Source organism: Falco biarmicus, chromosome 4 (assembly GCF_023638135.1).
Source record: "Falco biarmicus isolate bFalBia1 chromosome 4, bFalBia1.pri, whole genome shotgun sequence".
Taxonomy (NCBI): Eukaryota; Metazoa; Chordata; class Aves; order Falconiformes; family Falconidae; genus Falco; species Falco biarmicus.
The window spans coordinates 454,180-481,088 of NC_079291.1; the positions used below are offsets into that span (position 1 = coordinate 454,180).

At 45.8% G+C, this 26,909-nt stretch overlaps 1 protein-coding gene across 1 annotated transcript; it reads right to left on the reverse strand.

Moving 5' to 3' along the window:
• Window positions 1–233: 233 nt before the first annotated feature.
• On the reverse strand, window positions 234–20,521 carry LOC130147306 (ras and Rab interactor 2-like). The gene is made up of 8 exons (XM_056334244.1): window positions 20,377–20,521; window positions 11,524–11,832; window positions 9,309–9,440; window positions 7,058–7,221; window positions 3,632–3,932; window positions 2,202–2,337; window positions 1,053–1,198; window positions 234–565 (listed from the first exon to the last, which is right to left on the reverse strand). The coding sequence occupies exons 1-8, from the start codon at window positions 20,507–20,509 to the stop codon at window positions 480–482; spliced, it is 1,407 nt and encodes a 468-aa protein (XP_056190219.1). The 5' UTR covers window positions 20,510–20,521; the 3' UTR covers window positions 234–479.
• Window positions 20,522–26,909: the final 6,388 nt, after the last annotated feature.

The window sequence follows — 26,909 nt, forward strand, 5'->3', positions numbered from 1 at the left end:
TATTTTGATGTACCAAATTTCTGGTTTTGTGGCTCAGAAAGAAGAGAGTCCAGGTTTTGTCGCAGCAGTTATATGGCTGCAAAGGGAAGGCGAGAGCAGCAACAGAACTCCTTCCTGGCACCTTCTGTGTGGGAGCAGCGGCCAGACGTTTTCAGTTTCGGAGCAGGGCTCCGTGAGAGTGACAAAGTGAGGGGACTGTTTTGTGGCCAAGAAGGAAAACCATGACAACACCATACAGGAGGCAATTCCATTTTAATAGTCTCCAAAGTGCCACGGTTCAAAAGGAAGACCAATAGGGTAAGAGCACGAATATACAGCCAATACCAACAGAAGCAGCGTTGGTAAGCTTCTCAATATTGCTTTTTGATATTTCATGGGGAAAAGCATTGAGCCTAATACTTCTCATCTGTAAGTTCTTGTGGGCTTTGGGGAGAAGGAAACTGACCCTTACTAGGTTGTCTGAGAATCACAGTTTACAGTTACTCAGTGTCTTCTGGTCTCACTGGATGAGGCAGAGGTATAATTGATTTCTTCTCTGTATCTCTGCAAAGAGCTTTCCTCGTATCTATGGCAAAAGAAAATAACGCTATTAAAGACAGTCATTGCACAAAGCCACATTAAGTGACTTCTCTATTACATTAAGATCATTTTTCGAGAAGATTTCCTAGAATCCTAGAATATCTTGAGTTGCAAGTGACTCATAAGGACCATCAAGTCCAACTCCATGCTCCTCGTGGGACTACCTGAAACTAAACCATATGACTGAAAGCACCATCCAGATGCTCCCTGAGCTCTTGACAGGTTTTGTGCCCTGACTGAACGCCCTTTCAGTGGATAAGATTTTCCTAACATCCTAACCTGAACTTCCCCTAACACAGCTTCATTCCGTTTCCTGCAATCAAGTCTCATAACTGATGTACTCTTCAGTAGGAAAAGCTATCTAAAGCAGTATACAGAATCCCATTCATCAACAACTATCTGAACTTGTACAGGCCCAGGAACCCTCAACACAAGAACCTTTCCATTCAACTTAAGGCACAACAACCACTTACTGTAAGCATCTTCATCTGCCTCTCCACTGCTAGCAGAGTAGCGCTCCGATACTGTCCGGTACACACGGTAGCCAAGCTGTTTATACATATTTACTGCAACCCGATTTGATACTCTCACAAAGAGATCAACGAAAAATCCACCCTTTCTTTGGAAAGATAAAACCAAAGGAAAACCACAGTAAAGAATAGCAGGTGAATGTATTGCTAAATAACCAATAACTTGTAATCCGACCAAGAGCAAGTCTGATGATGTCATATGCTAATCAAACACCTTTCACACTGCAGTAACAGATGCAACTCCTTTCCCAAGGGACAAACCCACTAGAAGCTCAGATTTTATTCTATTTTTGTCACATAACCATTCTTTTACACCAGCCTATGGGTTCAGAATTATGAACAGAAAGAATAGGGCAAGCTAAGCACTCACACAGGTCTTATATACACGTAAGAAATCTTTTATTTAAAAAATAAAATAAATCTAAAAATCCACATTTTCAATTGCATTGGCTTAGGGACGGCCTCCTTCGACGTGTGTGGCAGGGGGCAGTGGCAGAACGGGTCACAAAGTTCAGTCACCTAACACAATGCAGCCCTTCTCATGAGGCAGCTTCTTCAAAATGTGCAGTTTTCCCATTTTACCAATTATAACGGGGTTGCCCTACCACCATGAGTTCAGGACATTTCCCTGTGGGTTCATTTGATGCTCAATTACATTTTCAGCAGGTACAAGCAGCCAAGCATGACAAAGAAAGTAAGCTAAGGTAGTGTCTGCCATTCAAAATTGGTTCCAAGGCTGCCTGCAGGAACTTGAACTGATTACTGAACATGCACGCTGGAGACCCTACAGCAAAGTGTTGACACTCCATGAAATTCTCTCGCTGTCAAAACAAGGACATTTTTTTATACAGTATCTCTATTGGAATTTAGGCTACATCCTACTCATTCTGGCAAGTTAGCTTTCACAGAAACCCTGAGATCTTACACAGCCACATAACATTTTTAGTCTTGCTCTCTAATTACAGGGAATCCTCAGCGAATCAGAACACTGCTTAAAGCAAAATTCTGGGTCTTTTTCATGCAAGTCAAATACCTAAGCCATGTCAGTTGAGAGGTTACTTTTAGAAGATTAGAGATAAACATGCTACTCACTTTTCTGAAATTTCTCCCAGTAGTTTCATCAATTTAGCAACCAAACCCAGCCGTTGAAATTCCGGTGCAACAGGGAGAGCAGTAACACGTCCAAGCCACTCTTCCCCAGCCACAGAGCCTTCCACTTTACCCAGTGCTGCGAACATACAGAGCATCAGAGCAGTAAGGAGCACCTTGGGAATAATGCACCACACGCAGCCACACGACTTTACAAAAAAACAAGCAATCTACAAACAAACATTGCAATGATTGTGGTAAAGGCTTAAGCAGCAATTCACGCTATTATTCAGTGATTCAGCAGCCACTAAGTTTCATTTTGATGCAGTATTAGAGTTTTTTCTTCGTTAGTGTAAATAAATGGATCTCCACAAATTCATTGTTTGAGGCGTGACTTTCAAATGCAAGTTTTAAGCAATTCTCTCGAGTCTTTAACTGAGTGGAATTCACGACCAAAGGAATGGAGGGCTAGAAGCCCAAAACTCACTCACCATCCCAGCAATTACTGAAGACTTTTCGTGACTATGGGGCAATAGAGCTTGGGAAGCTTTGCCAATGTGGCAAGAGAAAGCAAAGGCCCTGGAAACACTGGACGTTTAAGGAAAAATAAAAAATAAAAGCAGGGATGGGTGTGTGTTCTTCATAGTTCCTCTCCTTTCTACACAGAGCCAAGCTACTGTTAGCTCATTAATGAATATGCAGACTTCCACAGGGCACTCTTATGAAGATCAGGCACTGCTAAATAAGCAACTGATGCGGTGGGTACAGAGAAACCTTCCGTACAGCAAACACTTTAAGCTTTACTATTAAACACTTCATTTTCTGGGTCCCCACAAAGACTCTAATTCTGTGCCCACCTTCCCAAACCCCCCAAAACAAGGGGAAAAAAAACAATTGGAAGGAACAAATATATATATGCAAAAAAAAGGCGATTCTCTGTAATTAAAAAAATTAGGAAAGGTTGCAATCATCCAAGTAATGAGGAGTTAACTGATGCGCTACATCGGACAGTCTTGTCAAACTCATGCTGGTGAAACTGAGCTCATATCAGCCAGTTTAATGAAATACTTGTCTTAGCATACATATACTTGAGTCAAAATGATATTCAGCTATAGAGTGAGTGCAAGAAAATACATTTTTGCACACTACAGAAAGAGACCTGCAAAGGGCCATGGTATAATATGCTTCAAAAGAGTCTGTGGTACAAGAAATTCAGCCTCATGGGCTGTTGGCTCAAACACACAGGTGGAACACTCTGTATAACTGGCCATACGCACGGTTTACACAGGGTTTTGTATGCAATATGTGTGTTTAACTAGGTATTTATGGTTTAAGACTTGTTTTAGCTCCTAAGGCAGGCAGCCAACAAAGATGTTTTCAAGAGTTAACAAGGAACAGAAATTAAAGGAGTTGCTGGTTTTAAGAAGCTGACTCATTGTTTTGAAAAATGGCACCATATGGATCACCGTTAATGTGCTTGTAGACAGAGCGAAAGACTTGGGGTTGTGGGCGGCCGTGCAACTCTGTCTTAATCTTCTGAGGGTACGTATCTTCTGTCAGTTGCTGCCGGGTGTCATCAACAAAAAGAAACAGGCTATATTCTTCTGGATTGTCCACTTTAAACTTTTCAGCACAAAGCTGACATACATCTGCGGTAGTGATATAGGGTCTTACTAGTAAGGTCTTTCCTGTACATGCACTGTTAACTTCCTGGAATGCAACACGAAGGCAGTTCTGTAGAATGAGAAAACAGACATCAGAAACAAAACCTCCAAACCTCATCCTCTGAAAACAGAAAGCTCAGCAACAAAGAGCAAGCCTGTCTATGTTCTAGTTGTGAAACACACTAGTGATTCCTGTACATTACAGCCACCTTGTGAATTGATGTTGGTGGTAGGACTGTGGCAGGCATAACAAATTCATAAGCTGACATCCTCCTTTCCTTGGCTCACATTCTAACCCTGCAATTAGAAATGAACAGATAGCAGTCTTAAAGCCCCATTGAAAACGTCAGTGGTTTTAACGGGACTTGGTGTTTGGCCTTACTAGGAAACTAAATGCTGTGAAGCAAAATAAACATCAGAGGCAGCACGTCCAAGAGATGATGCTGCAAATGCTGGGTTAATACTATTGAAGAGAAGCTTCACGCATTATGTTCGTCAGAAGGAAAAAGAAAAAAACCCAGCCCTCTGCCAGCAACACACAAGGGTGCTGATCCACAGGTTGCTGCACGATAAGCCATTCACTCTTTATGCTGCAGTATGCAAAAGGCAATCCATTTTCATGCAGGACATTTTCATCACGTTAACCGATGGCAATTTGGTGTCTGAGCCTGATGTAACCAAATTTCATGCAACAGGCTTAGAGGGAGGCAGAATGAAAATTTACTCTGCAACATTAAAGTAAATCCGTATGATCATGAGGCAAAAGCTGGATTTTTTTTTCTCTGCTGAAATTCACACGTGTGCACAACTGGTAACAGATGAATTCTAAACAAGCCCTACAAGGAAACGCAGTTCTACCTTTCAAAAAGTATTTAAAAAGTAAAATAAAAAGTAACTGGAAAAAAACCACCCAACCACAAAACACTTTTGGACACATGAGCAAAGCAGTCTGCCATCACGTGCTTTTTTGCAAAGAAACTAACGGCAATTAGAAACTAAAAGCAGTAAAATGAAAGGAGATGGAGAAAATGACAGTAAGAAAGACCTGTTTTATTTACTGAGCTGATACTTATGTTGGTACGCTGAATAAATTAAGCATGCTAAATCACAATGGTAAAAATTTATGTTTCCTAAGAACAAGCTGTTAAAAGCTAAGACTGAGAAGAATGCTCATATGACTTCAGTTCCGAAGAGCACTCTGGGTTTTTAATAAACTTTTGATAGCTTGCAGACTGAAGCACTGGAACTTTGCAACAGCTTTTAAACAATTACAACTGAGCAGAACTAATCCATTTTTGTTAGCCCGTGTGAAGAAATAAATAAATAATAAAAGAAATCAAATCAGCTCTAAATAAGGCAAAGCACACTACAGTTTCAATTTCTAACAGAGTTAACACACAGAAGACCTGTTTTTTGATGCTTCCAGATGGACAGGATTGCTTCAAGGAGAGGCTGAGGTTTGTGCAAATGCCTGTTACTCATATAGGAAGTATCAAAATTCTTTGTGCAGTATCAGCAAGTTGTATTTCGTCATCATCAAAATACTGGATTTTTTGCTTTTCCATCTTTTTGAGGGAGGGAGGATGAAGGCCTTTCTAGGACCCAAAAGCTGGTGGTAAGGCTGTGAGACAGCACCACAGACGCGTGGCGACTACATCCTGGTTCAATGTGGGAAAGATGAGTTAAGCTGAAGCTGTTACACATTCATTGTAGGGAAGGTGCTTCATTTCAGGACTGCAGATGTGGAGAAAGGAGATGGAAAACTGGCATTCTGGGCAGGCAGCAAAGTGCTTGAATTTGTGCCAAGCATAGCCTGGAAGTGGAGCAACCTTACTGATTTGAGGCTCTCTTTGAAAGAGTCAACAAAAGGAGCAGCCCTGGACACACCTGGTGCCAGCTCTTCCCGTGCTCCCCTGCATCTTCCAGCATGCAGCACGGCATCCAGCTGTACAGGTAGCTTGGCTGAGGTTCAGTTGCTGAGGAAGAGAAAGTGAAACTGAATAGAAGATCCTGCTGAAAAATCTTCTGTCATTTAGTCATCCAGCAGAAATACAAAGGTGATTAATTTTCCTATTAAATGTAGTATTTTGCTAGAAAGAACAGACTCAAGCTACCTGAATGTGACACCTAACTACAGGTAAGCAGAATATAAAATGGATCCCAGTAAGATGGACTAGCTTTGTGCACTGGCCACAGTTTGGAATTTCTGTTCGTCAGCTCTCCTCTTCCTAAGAGAGGCAAATTGTGGGAGACTGCTGCTTTTCCCAGCTCCTTCCTGTTCAGTGATGTGCTGTGGTTGTTTGCATGGACACTGATAAAGCAGAAGGAGCCACAACTGAAAGGTTTAGTTACCTCCTGATGACCCCGTACCTTCATTTATCAAGCTCTTAGCTACATCATAACTTATTGATGGGTGTCGTTAGCCTCTCCAGCAACTTTGCACTGTGGTATGAACTGTAAACAACCGGACACAAAGGAGTAAATCCTTTCTTCTCGATTCCAACATCCTCCTTGCTTCAGTTCGCAAACTGATGCATCTGGACAGACAACAGCATGCCTACCTATGTAACAATCTTTTCCTACATGAAAGGCATGCCGGCTTGGTTTTAAAAGATGAAGTAATCCCGACTGTTTTGTTATTCTTCAGTTGGAGTTACTGCCCTACTCTGAAAGAGCAGCAAGAAATGGGAGGGGGGAGAAAAAAACCCACAAAACAAACCACAAACATGAAGACATCCACAGTATAGAACTCTACTCCTTGCTTAAACTTTCAAATTATAGGCAAGCTTTTCTGCCAAGTCTCCTCTCTATTACCTGCAATAAGGCACCAGTCACTACTGGGGAGTTGTGCTGATTTATACCACTGGAAATCTGGGTTTGTTCTTTTTAACAGCAAAGCATACAAAGAAGCTGAATCTAAAACACCATTTGGTCTGTCCTCGCTCTGCACGACTTAAATACAAAGGACAGTGGGAAAGCTCCATTATTTAGTGTTTCCTTTATACCATCATAACCACACTGTTATGAAGTGCAAAGACTTTGAAACAGAGACAAATTTGGCAGCCATCTTCTCGGCACTGCTTCACACCACTCGTGGCCCCAAGGAAACCATTATGAATCATACTTCTTAAATGGAGATTTTCAAAAAAAACAACCATCCCCTGTTGTTTTTTTTTCTTCAGCCCTAAGCTCTACCTGAAAATCATCAACTGAAGGCATTGTTTTGTTAGTTGTCCTCCTCTTGTGCCATCGCCAGAGAGTATCTCTAGCTTCTGAACTCAGCAGCTGGGCAGACTGGTCTTCCTGGAAGTTCTTGATCAGCACAAGTGCTCCGTAAGTGCTTGCCAAGTAATAGCCTCCTGTGAAGGACAGCAGGGGAAGAACAACTCAGAGTGGTCACAAACACCACACCAGTTCCAACTGGTCACAGTCAAAAAGTACAATTTATTTTTTTTTAATAAATATACACACACGGAAATGCCTGCGTTCTATGGCCAAAATATTTATACGTAAAGAAAAACAGCTTACTGGCCTGCAAAATACCAGATGGTGTGTTCTCAGCTGCTAAGAGACATGCAGTGGTTGCATGGGCTCCGTATTATCAAAGTGGTGCAATAGTATCTAACTCTGGGTCCGCTAGCGCTGGGGGTGGCCGGTTATTTAAATGACCGGTGTTGCTCCTTTACTCCCGAGTGTTTTTACAAAGTTGGAACATGAGTTTTCCTCTAAATGGTTTCCAAACAGCGATTTGTTTTCTTCCTGAGCTTCAAGTGGGGATCAAATAAACATAGCTGTTTAAGCAACATAAGACCAACTACGACTGTTCAGGAACTTAAAAGCGACTCCCTTAGTGGCAGCAAAGCAATGACCGAGCGTGTGATTTGTACCCAGAAGCATCCCATAAGTTTTGCTTTTGTTTTTTAAAAGGCAGGCTGTGTTTGTTCACCTATGTCCAACACTACGTCCAACTAGTTCGGGAGGCAGCGTGTACGGCTCTCCAGACTTCACCTTTATTACATGAGTGGAGAAAAAAGTGCAGCCACAACAGAGTTGCTGATGTACAAAAGGAGCTGCAGGTCACAAAGGAAAAGGAGTCTCAACAGGAGGCAACAGTCCTCAGCAACCAGGAGAAACAAAAGACAGGCTATCATTTATTTCTCTTGCTCTTTAAGCAAACTGTTTGAGTGGGAGTGTTCGATTAAGAGGCAGCACAGTCTATTTGTGGAGTCATTCAGAGATGCAGTCTATGCTCACAGCAGTGTTTTCTGTATTACCGACAGCATCCTCTCACTTTCAGCTCTGTGACAACTTCAATACGTGGAAGACACACAAGACCCACCAGACAAATCGGACAATACATTTACATTTGAACCGCACAACCCCAAAGCACTAAATTTTTCCTGCACCATATAGTTTAGCTAGTGCCACAGACAGGGCCAGCCAATAGATGAACAACTTTTGCTACATTAAAAACAACACGACTTAACAGCCCAGTAAATATTTCTGCCTTTCAGCATGTTAATTATCTCCAGCTTCACATCTCAAGTATTTTCTGTCCTAAGATTCCTGAACGATGCACTCTGCACACAAAGCAGGGAACAGACTAGTACTGAACCGGAGGAAACCCGACACAATTCTGTCATGCGTATCGGCATGTAAAAGGATACAGCAATTTCAGCAACCCAAGAGATGGCAGAAATGGGACATATACACCTATACTTAAAACTCACAGCTGAGCTTGGTCACAAGAACCTCTGAAACTTCCTCATAAACTGATAGATTCTGGGGCCTACCAAGGGCTGGCAGAATACCTCTTTGTTAAGACCACCACCGTGAAAACAGAAAGGAGGGAGATTTCCTTGCCTCTAGCAGACTTCAGCCATCGTTCAAGAGCGCCTTAAGAAACATATTCTTAGGCCTCACAAAAATACTCTGCGAGAAGCAAGTATCGGGCATAAGCCAGGATCATTAAGGGGGACAACATTCTCAAAAGCACTTTCCCAGAGGGGCAGAGAATTCCCCCAGAAGTTTTTACAAAGCACCTAACCCGGGTCCCACTCCAGGTCTCACCACTCAATTGAACGCTGCAGACCCATACATACTCTCGGGACATTTTCAGGCACAGGAGGATAACCACAGCTGGCACCTGCACAGCCTGTGTTTGCTTGCTAAGTCAGGACACCTCCTCCTTCTTGGCTGAAAACAACACACTCCCTCCTAAGGCAGTATATACGTCGGTAGATTCCAAGGTCACTTGGGGCTGTAACTCTGCAAGCTAACCAGCCTTCCCTTATTCTAAGGTGGAAATAATTACGAGGTTCTCTTGTTACACTACCGACATCACCGACTACATGACTCCGTCAAAAGGGTTTCTACTCAAACGAGGTGAGGAAGAATCCCCCTTCCCCAGCCCTCCACTCAGTTCTAATAGAAATAAGTTGATTACCTTCTCCATGCAGCAAAGATGGATCCAGCAATTCCACCATGTATTCAGTTTCAGTATCCAGCTCCAGCGTATCACCCTGGACTAGCACGTATGTCAACACAGGCAAGAAGTCATCAGCTCCATACAGCCTCCCTGGGTCAAAGAGAACACAGGCAGCGATAGACAAATCACACCCTTTAACCAGTTCCGGTGTTTGAAAGGAAAGCGTTATTTTGCTGCCTTTACTGACCAGTACATTTGTATTACTCTAGAGCCTCTCGTTACAGATGTGCAGCAAAGAGAACATCATCTGACACTTGGTGGGCAGCGTCCAGCTTCATCCTGTACTTCTAACGAGCACAAATTGGATGGTGCAGACCTTGAGGCACGTAAGGGAATTTAAAGACTGGGCTCACCTTGGCGTCAGCTCAACTGGTGAACTCACAAAAGGCAGCCATGCCAGTCTGGCCTGACCTCCACCCGCACTTCTGTCAGTGGCTAAGAGATAATGGGCATTTTCTTTATACATGCATGGACGATGTCCCCTTTCTGGAAGGATCCAGCCACAAGTACCAGTTCCTGAGTCTGAAACCCAGCAGAGAAGCCTGCATATAAAAGCCTATTAGATTTTACATGAAAACTCTGCACATTTCCTTGATGGAGCATGGTTAAAAACACCAGTGAGCAAAGCCTCACGTAATTCCCAGCTAGCTGGTGAAGCATCATCGGTAAGGACAGCACGCAACACACAGAGGCTCTGCTGTACCTAGGTCTGTCTGTGTTCCTTTTATCGCATTTAAACTTTCTCTTTAGAAAACACTATGTGGCTAGATCTCTGGGTCTGGCCAAACTGTGCTCATTGCAGAAGCGGTGTGATGGTCACTTGAAACATCAAGATCAGGAGCCAATTTAAACTATGGAGAAACTCCAGAGGACTGAAGGGCTGATATTGAAAGTCAGACCAGCTAAGACATACCCTCCAGGTATTACACTTATCTGGCTGAGATTACAGGACAATGCAGGTACTGGAAACAGGTGCTGGCTTGATGCCACATTTTAAAACTTTACAGGACAAAGCAAGACAACCCAAGGAGCATTTGCTGCATCTTAGCCCAAGCCCCTCAGTACAATGGTTCACCAGCAGCCTCTCAGTACTTTTCTTTTGCATGCTGGGAATACCTTACTCAATGTGATAAAACAGTATGGAGAAAAAAACCGAAGTTTACATCACTTTGGGCAAAGATTCCTATATCCATTTTAAAATGCAGGATTTTGCACAGAAATAAGCCAGGTCTAAGCTCCTGCCCAAATCCTGCCAAAGTGCCTGGGGGTGTTTTACAGCCACAAGCTTTCACCATTCACCTCAAATCTCAAAAGAAAGCAAGCATCCTGATCAGCACGGAGCCCAGCTGCAGATTCAGCGCTCGAAAGAAAACTGCCAACCACCTGCAGCAGCTTACGCTTAGGTAAAAAAATCTCCCACTACCACCAGCATTGCTTCACCGTAGCTTGTGACCTACCACGGCAGTGTATGATAAGACGTCAGGCAACAGAGCTGCACCTATGAATTCATGCTGTCCAGCAAAGCGTTTTAATTGTGCCACTGCCTAATCAAGCAGGTCTTAACTGGTCTGTGGTTCCATTTCACGATCTATGTTTCAAGGTCACTTTGGGACTCCTGCTACAGCATAGAAATAGATGCTATTTCTCTTGCAAAAACACAAAGAAACTGTCCAAATGAGAACATTCAGAGGCACAGCAAACCAAAAACACTGGATCGGGGCCTGCTTCACTCCAGCCATTAACACGGAGCCCTTATAATTGCCATATTGCATACACACTGCTGAATTACTACAGCTAAATACTGGGTGTATCCTTTATTACTATTTCCAGGAAAATACTAATTTCAAACCAGTGTCAAATTCTAGGCTTACAGGACAGCCTTTCTGACAGCCAACTTCAAATGCCTACAGTCAAGCAAAGCTGGTGGCTGGGGTTTTTGTTTAAGCCGCTTCACAACTCTGCTTCACACTGAATTTGTAAGATGTGCTGCCAGATGCAGAGATATCAGGAAGGAAGCAGAGAGGAAGAATCCCTCTCAAAAGGGCAAGGAGATGCCACAAGAGCTCCAGGAGAAGGAAACAAACATGCAGAATCAGGTGGTCTCATTTCCTCCACCAAAAAAGAACCCCAGCTTTAGAAAAACAATGACCTTGAACCACAAGAAGCACCATACCCGAGTTATTCTCCATTACAGTATAAATCAATTTGCAAACTCTCAGCAGCAGCAGCATGACTTTCTTTTCAGGTGAATACATTTTCTGCATGGTCACAAACTTGACTTTCATCTTTTCAACATCCACAAAGTCTGGTGTTGGAACAAACACGCCCAGTTCCTGAGGATTCCACTGCTGCACCAACTGAAGGTTTTCCTTCAGTTGTTTCCAAGAACCATCTGCAGTATGAAACTCTCTCAACATCGCTTCAATATGGCTCTTCAACAGCTTCAGAATGCACTTATGCATGGTCTTCTCCAGGACAACATCTGCAAGAGGAAAACACAAGTTGAGCCGTCTTCCTCCTCTAGAGCAGAGCCAGTAGTAATATAACCACTCCCAAGAGACACTGTAGAGCAAGGCCTGCTTGCTAAGGCTTAGTTATTATAGAAGCAGAGTCTCCAGATGTTTGTCAACAAGAAAACAAAAGGAAGAACAGAATCTGTATTCCATTTTCATTTATGACAATGTGGGAAGTACAAAAAAAACCACAAAGGCAGACTACAGACTGTCACAACAACAACAAAAACAAAAAAGAAACAAACCCAAAAACAAAGCAGCAAGCAAGCAGCAGCTCCAGTTAACTTTCTTTTGTTGGCCAGAAGTGTCCCAGTTTTATTTTACTTTGAGCTTAGCCTTTAATTCTGAAACGTGAAGCATAACACAGTCAAAACCCTAACTTTTGTCTGCTTTGGCATGAAAGCCCATCCTTTTTTGTATGGTTTCCCTCAGAAACTATAACTTACCCAAGGTCTCGTAAAACTTGGCTCAGCTTTAAGATCTTTATGATGCTGGACAGATTACAAGCACTAGACTATTAATGAAAACCAAGCTGTGTTTATCCAACTTCAGATTTCATCATGCAAGCTTATATACAGCTTTGTCATCAAGTTCGAAGTTCTTTGTTTGGCAATAGCGTGCACATGGTACAGTAACCTCTCAGTTGTTTTTCTTTTATTCTTGTTTTACTCGAGTTTTTCTTTAACAGTCTGTCTCCATTTCCAAGGTACAGAACACATCAACAAAGAAAGCTCTTTGGTAAATAATTTCTTTGAAAACCTCTACTTTATAAGTCAATTTCCTCTCCCACTCAGTGTCCCTATGACAACATAGCTTACATTAATAATTAGCTTATATCCATTATTTGTACTGCAGTGAACCGCCACAAGCACAATAGAAACTAAGGACCCTTCAGCCTGGCCACAGCACAAACACCCTGGCGATGGGGCAGGACCAGAGCCCAGACTAGGCAGATGTATTAGGGGAGCACAGGGACCGAGAGGAGAAAGAGGAGAGGCCGTGTCACTACTAGATCACACATTTGTACAGGCTAACAGTGGACATCCCTGCTGCTAGTGACAACTCAAAGTTTCGCTAAACCTCATGCCCTTTCCAGGTTCTTTCCCTGGTCTTAGATGTTTCTCCTAGACCAGTCTCTTTTCTCTCCCCTTGTCCTGCCCTTTTTGGGGGTGTTTTTTTAGAAATTGCAAGCTGTTCCTAAGCTTTGGGATTTACACACACATACTCCCCTCCAAATAAACATTACCTACTACTTTTGTTTTCTTGCTTTTGCTTTATGTTTTCATTTATTTTATCCTTGTGTTCAACCAGTTTTCCTTTTGTGCCATCAGACTGCTCTTTCCCATACAAACACGCCCTTCACACACTCCTCACCTTATGGTGTCTTTGCTTCACATGTAGCATTTATTCTGTACTTGTCTGGCACACAATTCCCAGATGTCCAACCCTACTGAGGGCTCCCATCTCCCCTGTCCCAATTCTGCTGGGGCTTTGGTAGCTTCTCTTGCTATTTTCCCCTTCCGAGATCCTGACGGAGGTGGCAAAGCCATGTCTGCTTCACTCCCAGACGCTTCAAACACATCTAGGTGCTCTCTCATGGAGCCTGCAAAAAGGTGGAAAGAGCAAACGTGAGGAGCAGCACTTGCCCTCTGATCTTCTATTTGTCTATAGCCACCAGTAAAGGCATAACCAGTCTGACACATGGTCTTGATGGCCTGTCACACAGCGTGAACGGTAGATATAGCTTCCCACCAGACCAGAGCCACCAATTATACATAACAAGTGGCAACATTTCAAATGACTGATCTGGTAGAGCCACACAATCACCATTGACAGCACTACCAAACCCAGCCAGGAAAGCAGAAGCATCACCCTTCTGCACAGTGATAGAAACTGCCTCTCCCTGCTATCAGAGCCATCCTCAGGGCTCACAGGGCAGAAATATTTTTCCACCAAGAAAAATGCACAAATCTCACCCATTGGTATGTTCGCTAGCTGAATTTCTAGAGGGTACACATAGTTCCTTGATAGCTTCACTGATTTATTTTTTATTTTTTTTTTACAATTCAGCTTGCTTCCTTTTTTATAATGCCCGTTCAGGTTTTTTAAAAAGCGAAAATGCCAAATGCTTTGCTTGTAAGTGGAACATCTCTGCAGTGTGCATTCCAAGTGCCTGGTCTCATTTAAGTCAAAATTAAAGCAGCTGGTGCCACCAAGCACTGGATTAAAGAGCTCTCTATGCCCATGTTAACTCCCACAGGCTTCCACTGGACGTGACTAGTTAGCATCAGACATCCTTCGTCTCAATAAAGCGGGGTCATTGCCACATTTGGTCACAGGAGGCTCAATAAACTGTAAAGAGTTCAGCACAGTTCATCCCCAGAGCCCTTGGTCCAAAAACAAGGGAGCACCTAGCCGGGGATGGGACATCAGAAAACTCAGTACACTTCTCCGATCCTCTTCATAGGCTCCAGCCCACGGCTGGTTCAGCTGCTGCCTGCAGCGTCAGCACAGAGGGAGCTGCCGAAACCATCCCTCCCCAGAGGCTACAGGAACTGGACGTGGCAGGCAGGGAAGACTCCGCCACAGAGCCCCAGTCCCTTGTCGGGGCAAGTTACTGGGACTTGTTACCTGTAGGCAAGAAGTAGAAGACTCAAGCCTTCTGCCCTCAACCCTCGCTTAGTGCTGTTCCCACAGCTTCCCATGCAGATGAGCGGTGCAGGAGGCGTTATTTCACTTTTGCACTTTGTCACGGGCTCCAAAAGCAGTGCCTGAAAATTGCTCTGAAATGTACTTGATCACACTCCACATTTACCCTAAAAACTTAAATTTGAAGCAGCACAGAGAAACAGAGTGGATAACTCACATGGTTGTGCTCAAAGCTCTGAACAGGGTCTAAATACTTATTGCTGAAGGCTGTTCCTAATGGTTTCTGTGCCGTTAAGGCAATTGGGTAAATAAAAATAGGACAGGATATTGAGTAAAGCATCCTTCAGTGCTGTCCAGTGACTCTGTTACAGCTAATAGGAAACAAATGAAATAAAGGACATAGCCTCTCTTTGGAATCACAGCCGTAACTGCCTTGGCTCCGTAAGGGCAGACCGAGAGAGACTGTCATTTTAATGCAGCACGTTTGCACAGAAGTAGCAAATGAGGAGGTGACTAAGACTAAGACATGACAGTGTGTCTGAGGTGGTTTCTGTTTTAACAAAACAAAAAATCACAACCAAAAAAGCACACCAAACCAAACAAAAAAAACCCACCTGAAAACAACACACAGCCTTTTATTCTCCCTCGTGAATTCTTGGAATAGGCATAAAAACCACAGAGTTCTGCCCTCAAATTAAAAGTGGCAAATTCTAACAAGCTGAAGCGGCCAACAACACAGCAAGATTGATAAACACTGAGCTTATTTCTCAATGGTCAATAAACACCCCTACATATCCTAATTAATAGAAAACCTATAGAAACATTTAATTATCATCAAAGCCTGGAAGGACAGCATTTCTAGTAATCTGGGTCTTGACCAATATTCAGTGTCAGAAGACACCTATAAGCATGCTTGGGATCAAACTATCCAGCTGTTTATCCTTTCTACCGAACTGCTGTTACTGCTGCCTTTCAGAGAAAGGTGTTTCTGGATCTGATCCCCAAATCGATTCCCAGCTAGCAGTTTCCACTGATTAAATACAAAAAAAAAGTAACGGAGGGTCATCGTGTCCGTGTCGTCGTCCCCCCCCCAGTCAAACGACCATCTAAGTTCTGAACTGAGGACTGATTTGTTGCATTAACATCTCTGTATACTCCCCAAATCCAAACTGGCAACACAAATTCTTGTTCACTTTGGCATACGCAAAGTGTTTTCAGCTGTCCTCCCAGGTTGCTTAATACTCTTCAAGCCAAAACAGACCCTCTTCCGGTTTCGTGGAGGTGGGGTTTTTTTGTTTGTTTTGCTTTTTAACTGAACATCATTTGAGCTGAGCATCATGTAGTGTTCCTGAAGTGATACTTATCATTAGCCTCTAGCCTAAAAATGGGAACAGGAAGTGATTTGATAAATGAATTGTAAAGGCAAACCAGCTTGTTTTGTCATGACTTGTGGAAATGCACCTGTATCCTGTGCTGACACGCTATTTTGTTTTGCTGCAAACCACACAAGTCTGCATCTCGAGAGGACAACATATTAGTCATCACCAGTGTCCTTACACAGCCTCTTTACAGCCTCACTGCCTGGAACTGCCGGCATGCTCTTGCCTTTTTCAGGCTTCAGTTTACCCTGTTACCCACTACTGTTGCTCCACTGAGATTACCTGTCAAACTCCAGATTTACATACAAGCCCTGATCACCACCTACGATAGAAAACCCATCCATCCATAAAAGAAGGGCTCAGTAAGAGACTGAAGGAGCCTGGGAACCATCACAAAAAGGCACAGTCCTGTAAAGTAACATTGCCTGGGAGGCTGAAAGCAGAAGGCTGCTTTAGAACAACACCACGGTGTGTGGTGTGTATGTGCAGAATACACGACTACGCTGCCTTTGCTTTCTTATAGTTCTTCCTAATATCTTGCACATGTATAGACTAGCATGACTGATACACATCCATTTCAAGACACCTCATGTCAGGATGGCCAGGTGTCCAGCTCTGGGTGGACATCTACAGTGACACATACCTCACCCCTTGTGCAGACAAGGGCATCTCCTCCAAAGAAGGAAGGCTCGAAAATCAAGACCTCACACAACCTATATGCCTTGATAATCTGCACAGCCCTGAAATGAAAGGTAGGACTGAGGTGGGCGATGGATAGATGGTGCCGCCAGAGGCTGAACAACTAGAGAAGAAAAGTCTCCAGGGTAAACCTCCTCCCATTTTACGTGCCTAAAGCATGCCAATGAATGACAGAACTATCTGTGCTAGGTCTGGTCTGCTTTGTTCAGCTGTGGGTTAATTAAAACTCACATTATGGCAGTATGGTAAATACCTATCTTTTCTTAAAGAAGAGGTAATAAAGGAGCAGAGAGTAAGTCACAAAGCAAATCAAAGGGATGGCTGGGAAAGGGAGAACCAAATCCTCTGCTCGGCACTTTTACCACTGCTTCTTACTTGCCCTATCTGCCTGCTCCTATAGTGAAAGGAGCAGCAGTAAGGGACACATTGGTCGGCCTCAACTCAATATGAAAAGATACCAGGATGAACCACAGGGCAGGGGAATGGGACACCAAAACAAATGTACAAGCACCTAAAAAGTAACACAGCACTAGAAAACAGTCACCAAGAGCCAGTAGTGGCATACCATTCTAACTCCTTTAAGAGGATAATTAGATCAGTGAAGAAGAGGGAAGCAGGGGATGGACTGTATCCTAACCTTCTCAGGCCCCATAACCCTATTCCATGAAACTTTCCTATAAGCAAACAAGGGAAACACTGTCATGCTGTAATTACCATAAGGCGGGCGGCTTGAACGGGTGTGCAAAATACTGCACTTGGAGCCCAATTCTCGACAGTTGACTGTCAAACAAGACAGATATTTGAACAGGGGTCAGCCCTGAGCTTTAGTCTGCTAAGTATCTTCATTCAAGATTCGGATAACAGAGCAGAGACTTCACATACAAAATCTGCACGTGACATCACAGCAGGGGTGGGAGAAGGGCAGCCCCAGTCCTTCGCAGACCAGGTTTTAACTAATAAGCGGGAAATGGGCCTAAAACTAACATGACAAAATCTCATGAGAACAAAATAAAACGTTGCCTCTCAGCAAGAGGAATACAAAACCAAAAGTGCTTCCCAAAGCAGCCTCCCCGGAGCAGCCGGCAGAGTGACTCAGCGGGGGACGGGCTGCACCCCTGCACACCGCAGCTCTGCCCACCCGCAGACCCCAGCCCCTGCCACAGGGCACGGCCTGCTGGCCAGGGACCAACACAGCCTCTCCAAGCCTCCTGCAACACCCAACGTTTAAGCATCCATTACAGATGAGACATACCGAAGCGAAGAACAGACAGTATTGTTTAGGCGCCTTGCCACGCAACCAGTTAATACCTTATGGCCAAATTATTGAAGCAGCCAGTCGTTTCTTGGGCTGGGCCCAGGCTTGGGCATTGAGACAGAAGCTGTTCAGGTGTCCACCCTGCCTGGTGGAACAGCGACAGTCGGCTTGATTCCCTTCTCTTCACAGACAAGAAAAGACAATGCAGTATTACCGTTAGATTGCAACACTACCAGATTCGTTCCTGGTTTGTATTGAAGTACAACAATAAGTGTTATGACACACAACATGTTAAAAAAGCAGAGGAGAGGTTTATGTATAGCCAAGGACCACTTACTCCAACTTGTAACTAAACTGATAAATCAACTGAAATACATTTATCAGGTAAGCATTAACACACACAAAGTAAATGCAGTAAGATGATAGTTTAGGCTAAAAGTTCAAGTCACTGGAGCCTTCCCTGGAGAGAGGCTCATTCCTCTAACCGCTTGTCCCATTTGTCAGCCTACCAGGATGTAAAGATTGGGCAGCAAATTCAAAAACAGATAAGCCAGCATTGTAGCCTATTAATTTAATACAATGACTACTGCAAACAATTTAATCTAACACAGTCTGATTAGACCTGTCGTTATCTCAACCCTTCGATGCCCCACGCTGGGCTCCAAAAAACAGACTGTCATTGTTTAACCCCAGCCGACAACCAAACACCACCCAGCCGCTCGCTCACCACCCCCACACCCCACCCCCCCAACCAGAGGTGTGGGGAAGAGAATCAGAAAGGAATGTAAAACTCGAGGGCTGAGATAAGAACAATTTAATAATTTAAACAGAATAAAGAGATAAGGACAACAGCAATAACAACAACAACAACAGTTAGGATGGAGAGGTGGGGAGAAAAGGGTAAAATCCCAAGGAAGGGAAAAGGAAAAAAAAACACCAACACCAAGTGATGCACAGTACAACTGCTCACCACCTGCTGACAGATGCCCAGCCAGGCCCCGAGCAATGATTCCCCGCCCCTCCCTGCCCCCAGCTAACCCTCCAAGTGTCCCACGGTATGGAATACCTCTTTGGCTGCTTCAGGGCAGCTGTCCTGACTGTGTACCCTCCCAGCCCTCTGGCTGGCAGGGCCCAAGGAACCCACAAGTCCTTGACTTGGTATAAACATCACCCAGCAATAATAACTAAGAACATCAGTGCAGTTATCAGCATTGTTCTCACATCACAGCCAAAACACAGCACTTGACTAGCCACTAAGAAGAAAATTAACTCCATCCCAGCTACAACCAGGACAGTCATCCTCCTAGGGTTTAAAGATGCAACCAAAGTCAAGTTTTGCCAGAACAGCTGCTTGATTTCTCGTAGGAAAAGCCCATTCACTCGGCAGCTTTACTCCCGAAATGCAGCCATGAGTCCTTGTTGCAATTTCAGAGGGCCTAGGCAAAGACTTGCCTCGCAAAACTACCAACAAACAGGAGCTTGCCTCACCTGCCAGATATCTGTAATAGATTTGAAGACTTTATAGGATGCCAGAGTTTGTGGTGCTTAAAACGCTCTGAAATCAGCCATCCCTTGTTCCCATGAACCTTATAGCAGACATACATGGCGTGGCATTACAGTCACAATTCAAATACCAAAATCATGGCAAAACTGTGCCTTGCCAAGTGACTTCCAAAGCAGGCTCTCGAGCCTTTCAACAAGACAGTGAAGTCTGGAGTCCCAAGGGAACTCTGTGCCAGCTCTGTCAGTGCGACTGAGCTCTCTGACCAAGTACACCGCCATACAGAAATGTAAGTGGGTTTAAACCTCAGGCTCATTTACAAACTAGAAAAACAATGCTACCTGACTGGACGCGCTGGTTCAAGCGCCCAGCAGGCCTGGCTGCGTAACCACGAGGCACCAGCAATTCCTCGCGCTTGCCCTTTGTAATACTTTGTACAGAAAGACAGCAGCCGCGGGGGCGGGGGGGAATTTCCGCCGCCGGCTTTCTTTTTCGTCGTGCCCGCTCGCAGGGGCTGAAGAGGCTCCGGAGCCGCCCCCCTGCGCCAGCGTTACCGCAGGCCCCAGGGCAGCCCCTGCGGCCCCAGCCCGCTGCCACGGCCCCGGCCGGCGGCTGGGGGAAAGACAAAGCCCCGCGCAGAGCTGCGGCGGCTGCCCGGGCACCCGGAGGCGGCGGGGGGGCGGCAGGGCGCCGCGGGCCGACGCCCCTCCCGGGCCCCGCCGCCACAAGGGAGCACCGGGGCCGCTCCGCCTCGCCTCCTCGCTGAGGCAGCGGCGCGGCTCCGAGAAAAAAAAAGGCAGCACCGTGAGCAGCCCGCTGACCACCGCCACTGCCGGGGAGACGAGAACCGCCGGCAGCCGCACCAGTCCCGGGCCGGGCCGTCCACCTCAGCCCCACCTCAGCCCGCCCGCCGCCGCCACCAGGCGCTCCCTGCCGCGGCCGAGCGCCGGCCCGCCACGTCCCCCCCAGCCGGCCGCTTCCCGACGGCCGCACCCGGGCTCGCCCACCGGCCCCCAGGCGCCCTGCTCACCCAGTGCGCCGCCACACGTCCCGGCCCGAAAGTCTTCCAGGGTCCCGGCGAAGGCCCCGCACCGCCACGGCCGCTCCAGGGCGCCGCACTGGCCGGCAATGAACCACCTCCCGGGGCCGTGTGCGTAGCCCATGCGTACGAGGCCGGAAACCCCGCCCCTAGGGGTCAAGCCGCTTCTGCGCAGGCGCTGCCTTCAGTTTGGGTGGAGCGATGCTGGCGTCTAGAGAAAAAAATTGGGTACTGCAGCCGCCCTGTTGGTGGCGTGCTGCTGCTACCACCTGGCGGCCAAAAATCGGTACCGCAGCCTTGGCGCCGCACATGCGCGGTGGCGCCTCCCCACTCGGGTTGGCAGCGGTATATGACGGCATCGCGATCCCATGACAGACAATGAAGAAGATTGTCACCATGGCAAAAAACAGTGCTGCCCCTCTCGCTTTTAAGCTCAGCATCATGTCCACCACGCCCGAGCTGCAAGAAGCTGGGGTAAGGCCCCTTCCTTCACTGGAGAGCACTTTAGTGTGCCTGCAGGTAGCTGTGAGCTGCTCTGGGCAGGAGCTAGTAGCTAATTACAGTTGTATGCTGTCCTGGCTGCCTGTACACTGTCCTGTCCTCCCTGCTGGGACTGCTCCACCAGCAGATGTGATGTGAACACCTCATCTGAGTGAGGTGTTGGGGATCCCCTATGTTATAAACGATAACAATTAAAACATTTTTATTTTGGGTTCAATCAATTTAGGTTGAGAAACAATAAGCAAAAACAGTGCTGGGTGCACGGAGAACTCAATTAGTTCCACCACACACACACCTGAGTCCTAAAAGCAGCGTCTTTTATGCCCGGATCTTGACCAATCTCTTCTCACGGATGTTCGTCCAGCTCTTTCCCAGTTGAGTCGTCACGGTACGCCTTCTCCTCCTATTGGCTCTCCTTTGGCACGCTTTTTCAAATCTCAGGGTCTTTGTCTCCTTTGTCAGGCTTTCCCTGGCATGCTTCCCTTATCTCCTTTGGCCGGCTTTTCCAAGCAGCAATTGCCTCAGGGGAAGGCGAAGTCATCACATTGTCTCAAGGAGAACCACACGTGCCCACTCACCACAACTGCGATACAGGTCCCAGATACACACAGGCACAACAATTACACTTTTATCACACTACATTTTATTTTTGACATGAATCATGACTGCGTTTATCACACCTAGTAGCCAGAAGAGAGAAGGTACACTTCCTCTAACGAATTTTAGACACAACTACATCAGGATGCAGCCATGTACTTTAGATCTGGAAAGGTAAGGGAGATAAATGAATCTTTAAAGACTTAAGAATTACAGCTCTCTTGGAGCTTACAAGAAATTACTTTAGAAGACATAGTTCATCTCACCACGGCCAGGTGGACACACCACAGGAAAGCACCTTTGGTACCTGGGAATGCATACGGGAGAGAGAATGGGGTTGGGGCAGTGTTGGTGGGGATGGAACAGGAATCGGAAGATTCTTCTCTGACTTTAGCAATGGAGGTTTCACAGCTTGGTTGCGAGATGAAGTAGTCTCCCCTCATTTCTTTGGGCAGGTTCTCTGCTTGAACCCCACCAGCAAACTTAGCCTGAAGCCCAAAGGAGACACCTGTAAGGTGGAGGTGATCTTCTCCCGAAAATGCCGCATCCAGCCATTCAGCGAAGAAGTGATGCTGGAGTGCAGTGGCCTGGTGCACTCCCTGTTCACAGTGCAGGGCTCCTGCCAGGGCATCCATGTGAGCTTGAACCAGGAACACCTCGGCTTTGGAGCGGTGGTGCAGCAGATCTACGTGTCCCAGCGCATCATCATGCAGAACATGGGCGACATAGGAGTCAAGTAATGCAGAAACCTGTCCTCTCTGAGGGCTGAGAGCTTGGATGAGGCTTGCATGGAGCTGTAGCTTAGCCAGCTTGCTCCTGTCTGCTTTTCCATCCCGCTGGAGAGTTGTGTAGCCAAGGCTGTGCAGTCAGGCCCTAGAAGTTAGCAAGGGATGCAACCAAAAGCTTGTTTACAGAAGGGTGCAGCTGAGTCCTACCCAGCCTCTGAAGCCTTATTGCCAGGTGGCTCAGCATCATGCCTGAGATCCTGTGGGAGAGGAGGCTTAGAAACAGCACATGGAATTTGCAGCCTCCGATTGCTAATCCTTCCTCCCTGTCCTTGTGTTTTCTTTGGCAAGGTTTAAGTGGGATGTTGAGAGCTTCAAGCCAGATTTCTCCATCAGCCCCACAAAGGATTACAACTCCCCAGGAATGGATGTCCCCTTGTTGTGACCTTCCACCCCTCTAAGCTGAGCCAGGCCACCCAGTACTAGGGTGTGCAGTGCTTCATCCAGGGCAGTGAGCCGGTGCAGCTTACGCTGGCAGGGTGCTGCATGGAGACCCCTGTGACCAAAGAGGTAACCGGAGCACAGAGGATGGGTCCCTCCCTTACCCCACCATTTGCACCACGTTGCTCCCAAGGCAGGGACTGGAGGATGTTTATGTGCATAGCCTCTCTCCTGCCTGGGTGTCCCAGAGAGCTGAGAAAACTGCTGGGCAGGATTCCTAAAGTTTCTGAGCCCTGTAATTGCCTTCCTCCCCTGTTAAAGGTGCTGCTTCTCCAGTGAGCACCTCAGCTGTCTTGGCTCTGCACTGCAGCACCCTTGCTGTGGGGACGCCCTGCAGGGCTCTTCTGAGACCCTCCCCACAGAGCCACCCAGCTATACCCCCGATATTGCACCCGCAGCCACACTTTTCCTCCCTGTCAGGGCAGGGGAGGGCATTCAGCATTAGGAGCGGGTAAGGCAACTGCATCCAGCTCCTGGGGGCCACAGGGATGTAGCGTGGAGGACTCCTGGCCCTCACAGGTGTTGCAGGAGCGTGCAGCTGGGAGGTGTTGGCTCTTGCTGCCAAAAGACAGCCCAGAGCTGCTCTTCAGCCTGCCCACAGAGATGGTGCGCGGCTGCAGCTCTTGTCCTTGCACAGGAGAGTTTCCTTCAGGACTCCCTGTTTTCTTTCATGCAGCATGCAAAAGACTTGTTCTCTCCCTTTTTTAAGGCCAAACAACTTGATTTACTTAAAAAGCTATCTCCCAAATGGAAATCATGTATATGCCAAGGAAAAGCTGCTCCCTGCGCTCCAGGTGCTGGTGCAGAGCTAGTCAGGCTGGGAGTGGGAAGGGTTCCTCGGTGTGACCAAGCAGCCTCTGTGCTCCTCTGTTGTAGCTACTGACTTTCTCATGCAGGGTGCGCGAGCAGCACAGCCAGACTGCGGCGAATGAAGAGACGGGACGCAGCTTGATGCAAGCAAATGTCAATTTATTGTACAGAAGCACGAGTTTCTATACACTTTCAGAAGCTGCGCGTTTTAAACAGATTGGTTCTTGAAGCTAAGCCTTGCATACTAGGCAATCCCCGATTGGTGGTTAGCTGCCATCAATTAACAGCAAGCTGTTACTTTTCCTTGGCGCCATCCTTGGTGCCATCCGTCCCCCACTCCCCTGTGCTCTGTAAACATGTCCCATCATGTTAATTGTTGTCTAGACAAGCTCGAGCACATTCCCCTCAGCTAACTGATTGCCATGCATGGTCCTAGTTTCCAGCCCGCTCCCGCATCTCCCCCTTCCTGTTGCACAAAAAAAACCTTTGAAACTGAAAGAGTAAAAACAAGGTATAAGTAATAGAACAAATAAAAAACCAACTGAGACATATTATCAATGTCAAAATAACCCACTGTCTCTGTTCCGTACAATTATACAATTTCCCCTTTTTGTTTTTGAACAGCTAGTACCAGGTTTGCCATGTTCTGCAGGGCCCTTGCAAACGTGACAGCAACCAAGGCAATAGCAAACAAACAATACTGCCAATTGAGTGAATGGATGCCAAAAAAGGCTGAAATTTTCTCAGATTTTGATAACATGTTGCTGCAATGGGGCGCCTAAAATCCACGCAGCACATACCATCAAAATCCTCACAGCCGTGTCCTTGAACCAACAACAAAAAGCAGTGGCAATTTTGACTCACGTTCTTAACTGCCTACCAAACAAGGTGATTTAACTCTTTAATGCTTTCCCTGCTGTTACTCTGGATAAGAGAAGAACCGCTGCGACACGTTCCCATCATAGCCTCCTACTACATTAGCATTTGCAGACAATTATCGACATTCAAAGTGTAAACAATATCAGCTTCTTTTGGATTAACATTATACATAGCTGGAAGGGCACACCAAACAAAAACTGGTTCAGTCAAAAAGTTGGAAACATCGCATGCCTTCTCTGAACATACCTCTGGGGTCATTCCCTTCATTCCCTCTCTTTTTTATGCAAAGAGAAACACTTTTACCATAACAGAGAAGCCCCTATTTACATCTGAGCCCGGACACAAACCGCAGCTGTATGCTCCACCAGGCTCAGGGCAGGAATCATTCATGCAGTTACATAGCTATATATCACTACAAGCGTGCAGACACCTATTAAACACTAGATAACCATGTTTATCTTTCCTAGTCTCCTTCACAATACCTAGTTGTTCTCTCATCTCTTGTTAGGTCAAATATTCTCCAGTTTCCTCTCCTATCTCTCTCTTCAGACATTCTCTATCCTCTTTTTTGCTTAATTGCGACGAGGCAAAGGGTGTGTGTAGCTGGGTGACCATGACCTGATTTATGTTACAATCAACTAAACACTGAATACAGGAAAAAAAAAGCATGGGAGACATAAGGCAAACATCAATAAGGTGGTTAAAGATAATTATAATAAATCCTGTAATACTTTTGAGTCACGGCCCAAAGTTTCCCAGCCGTGAGAAGAGACCAAAGGCATCCCGCCCCTGGCTCTGTTGCAGATCTTTGTTTTAAGGCTTTTGAGTTTTGTATACTTTTTTAAATTAATTCAGAGTGATCACTCAGATTCACATAACACATCCTATCAAAGTCTTCACACTTGTGTCCCTGTGCTAATAATAAAAATCAATAGCAACTCGGTTCTGTAGCAACATATGATGGACAGAATCAACATCTGTTAATAAGCCAGGAAAAACAAAAAAAGAATAGTATTTGTAGTATTACTTTGTTTAGCAAGCTAGCAGCCTAATTTACTAAGCAAGTTAAGAGCGTGTACTATTCTTACAGAAGAGATTAGAGGAGCAAAAATGTGTTATGCTGCATTCCAGAACTCAGCCTGAGAATTACAGTCTGCTGTGAGTTCTGTGTTACAATCATTTGACACATGTTGGGGTTGCGATTGTGAAAGTTGCCCGTTTACAATTTTCATTGGCATTATCACAGCTAGTTGTTTTAAAAGCAACCCTTGAGCTTCCTGATGTTCGACTTGTTGCAAAATATTCTGAAGCCAATCAATCAAGTTAGTATTAAAGTTAGTGACTCTCTAGGACCCTGCAAGACTGTGGCAGGACTCCCGCATCTGGAGCACTGTTGAGCAGGTGTGGCAGGCATGGATATGGTCTCTGGTCTTTGTGTGAAGGTGATGGTTAAAAAAAAAAAGCAAAGCGTGAGTTAGGGCTTCACGTGTTTTTGTGGGACCCTTCACAGTTCTGCTGTGTTATATTTGAGGACTCTGCTTGAAGTGCGGAAGAGCAGTCTTTCTGTTTTGGGCTTTTTGTGGAGTCCCTGGCTGTCTGTGTTATCACTAAGAGAACTTTTTGTTCTGTTTTGTTTTTTTGGTTAGTGCCTGAAACTGCTAAGAAGAATTGGAAAACACAAGCCTAGAAGCACAATGTACCACAGCAAGTGTAGAATGTAAAAAGCAGAACAAATCAAACCCACTGTTAAAACAAGCCGTGACTGGAGAGCAATGGTGCCCAGGCCCGAGCTGGCAGTGCTGGAGAAGGCAGGCAACAAGGAGGGGTTGATCCCAGAGCAGTATTTTCTACTTGGTGAAGCAGGCAGTGGGGATGGGAAGGATTCCTCTAAGCAGGGAAAGTGGTAGCGCAAGTGTTAACACTTATCGCAGGCTGTCTGAGGATAAGACAGCCTTCCTTGCTCTGCCGTTTTGTTTGGAATAGGATGTCTGGATGCCTTGCACCCCACCTTGCATGCATATATGTTGGTCTCAGATTTTGTACCTTGATACTGAGAATGCTACACAGCAGAGGGAGCACCTCAAAATGGCAGCACAGTGCAGAGGTGAGCTGGATCTGGATCAAGTGAAGCTCCTCTGTCCTTAAAACTTATGAAAGGAAGCTTGCAGGTGTCAGCAGTGCTGCTGCTGAGGGGGTTGGGTTTTCCAGACCTGGGGAGCAGGTTATTCCCCTGCTTATACTGTCTTTGCGTTGTGAAAGCTTGTGTACAGTAATGCCTTGCTATCCGTCGCTTCTGCTTCAGAGCTCTGCTGTCAGTCCCTACTCTGGTTACTATTGTCATTGTCCTGTTCTTCTTCATTATTCATCCTTAATTGACCTTGGTGAGCAGCAGGCATTGAAGGTGATGATGAAAATGTAATGGATTGGAAGAGGCAGCAGGACCACTGGCAGTGAAAGATTTGCCAGGTGTTCAGTCTCGTAGGTGAAGCAGCTGAGATCTTCCAGAATGGT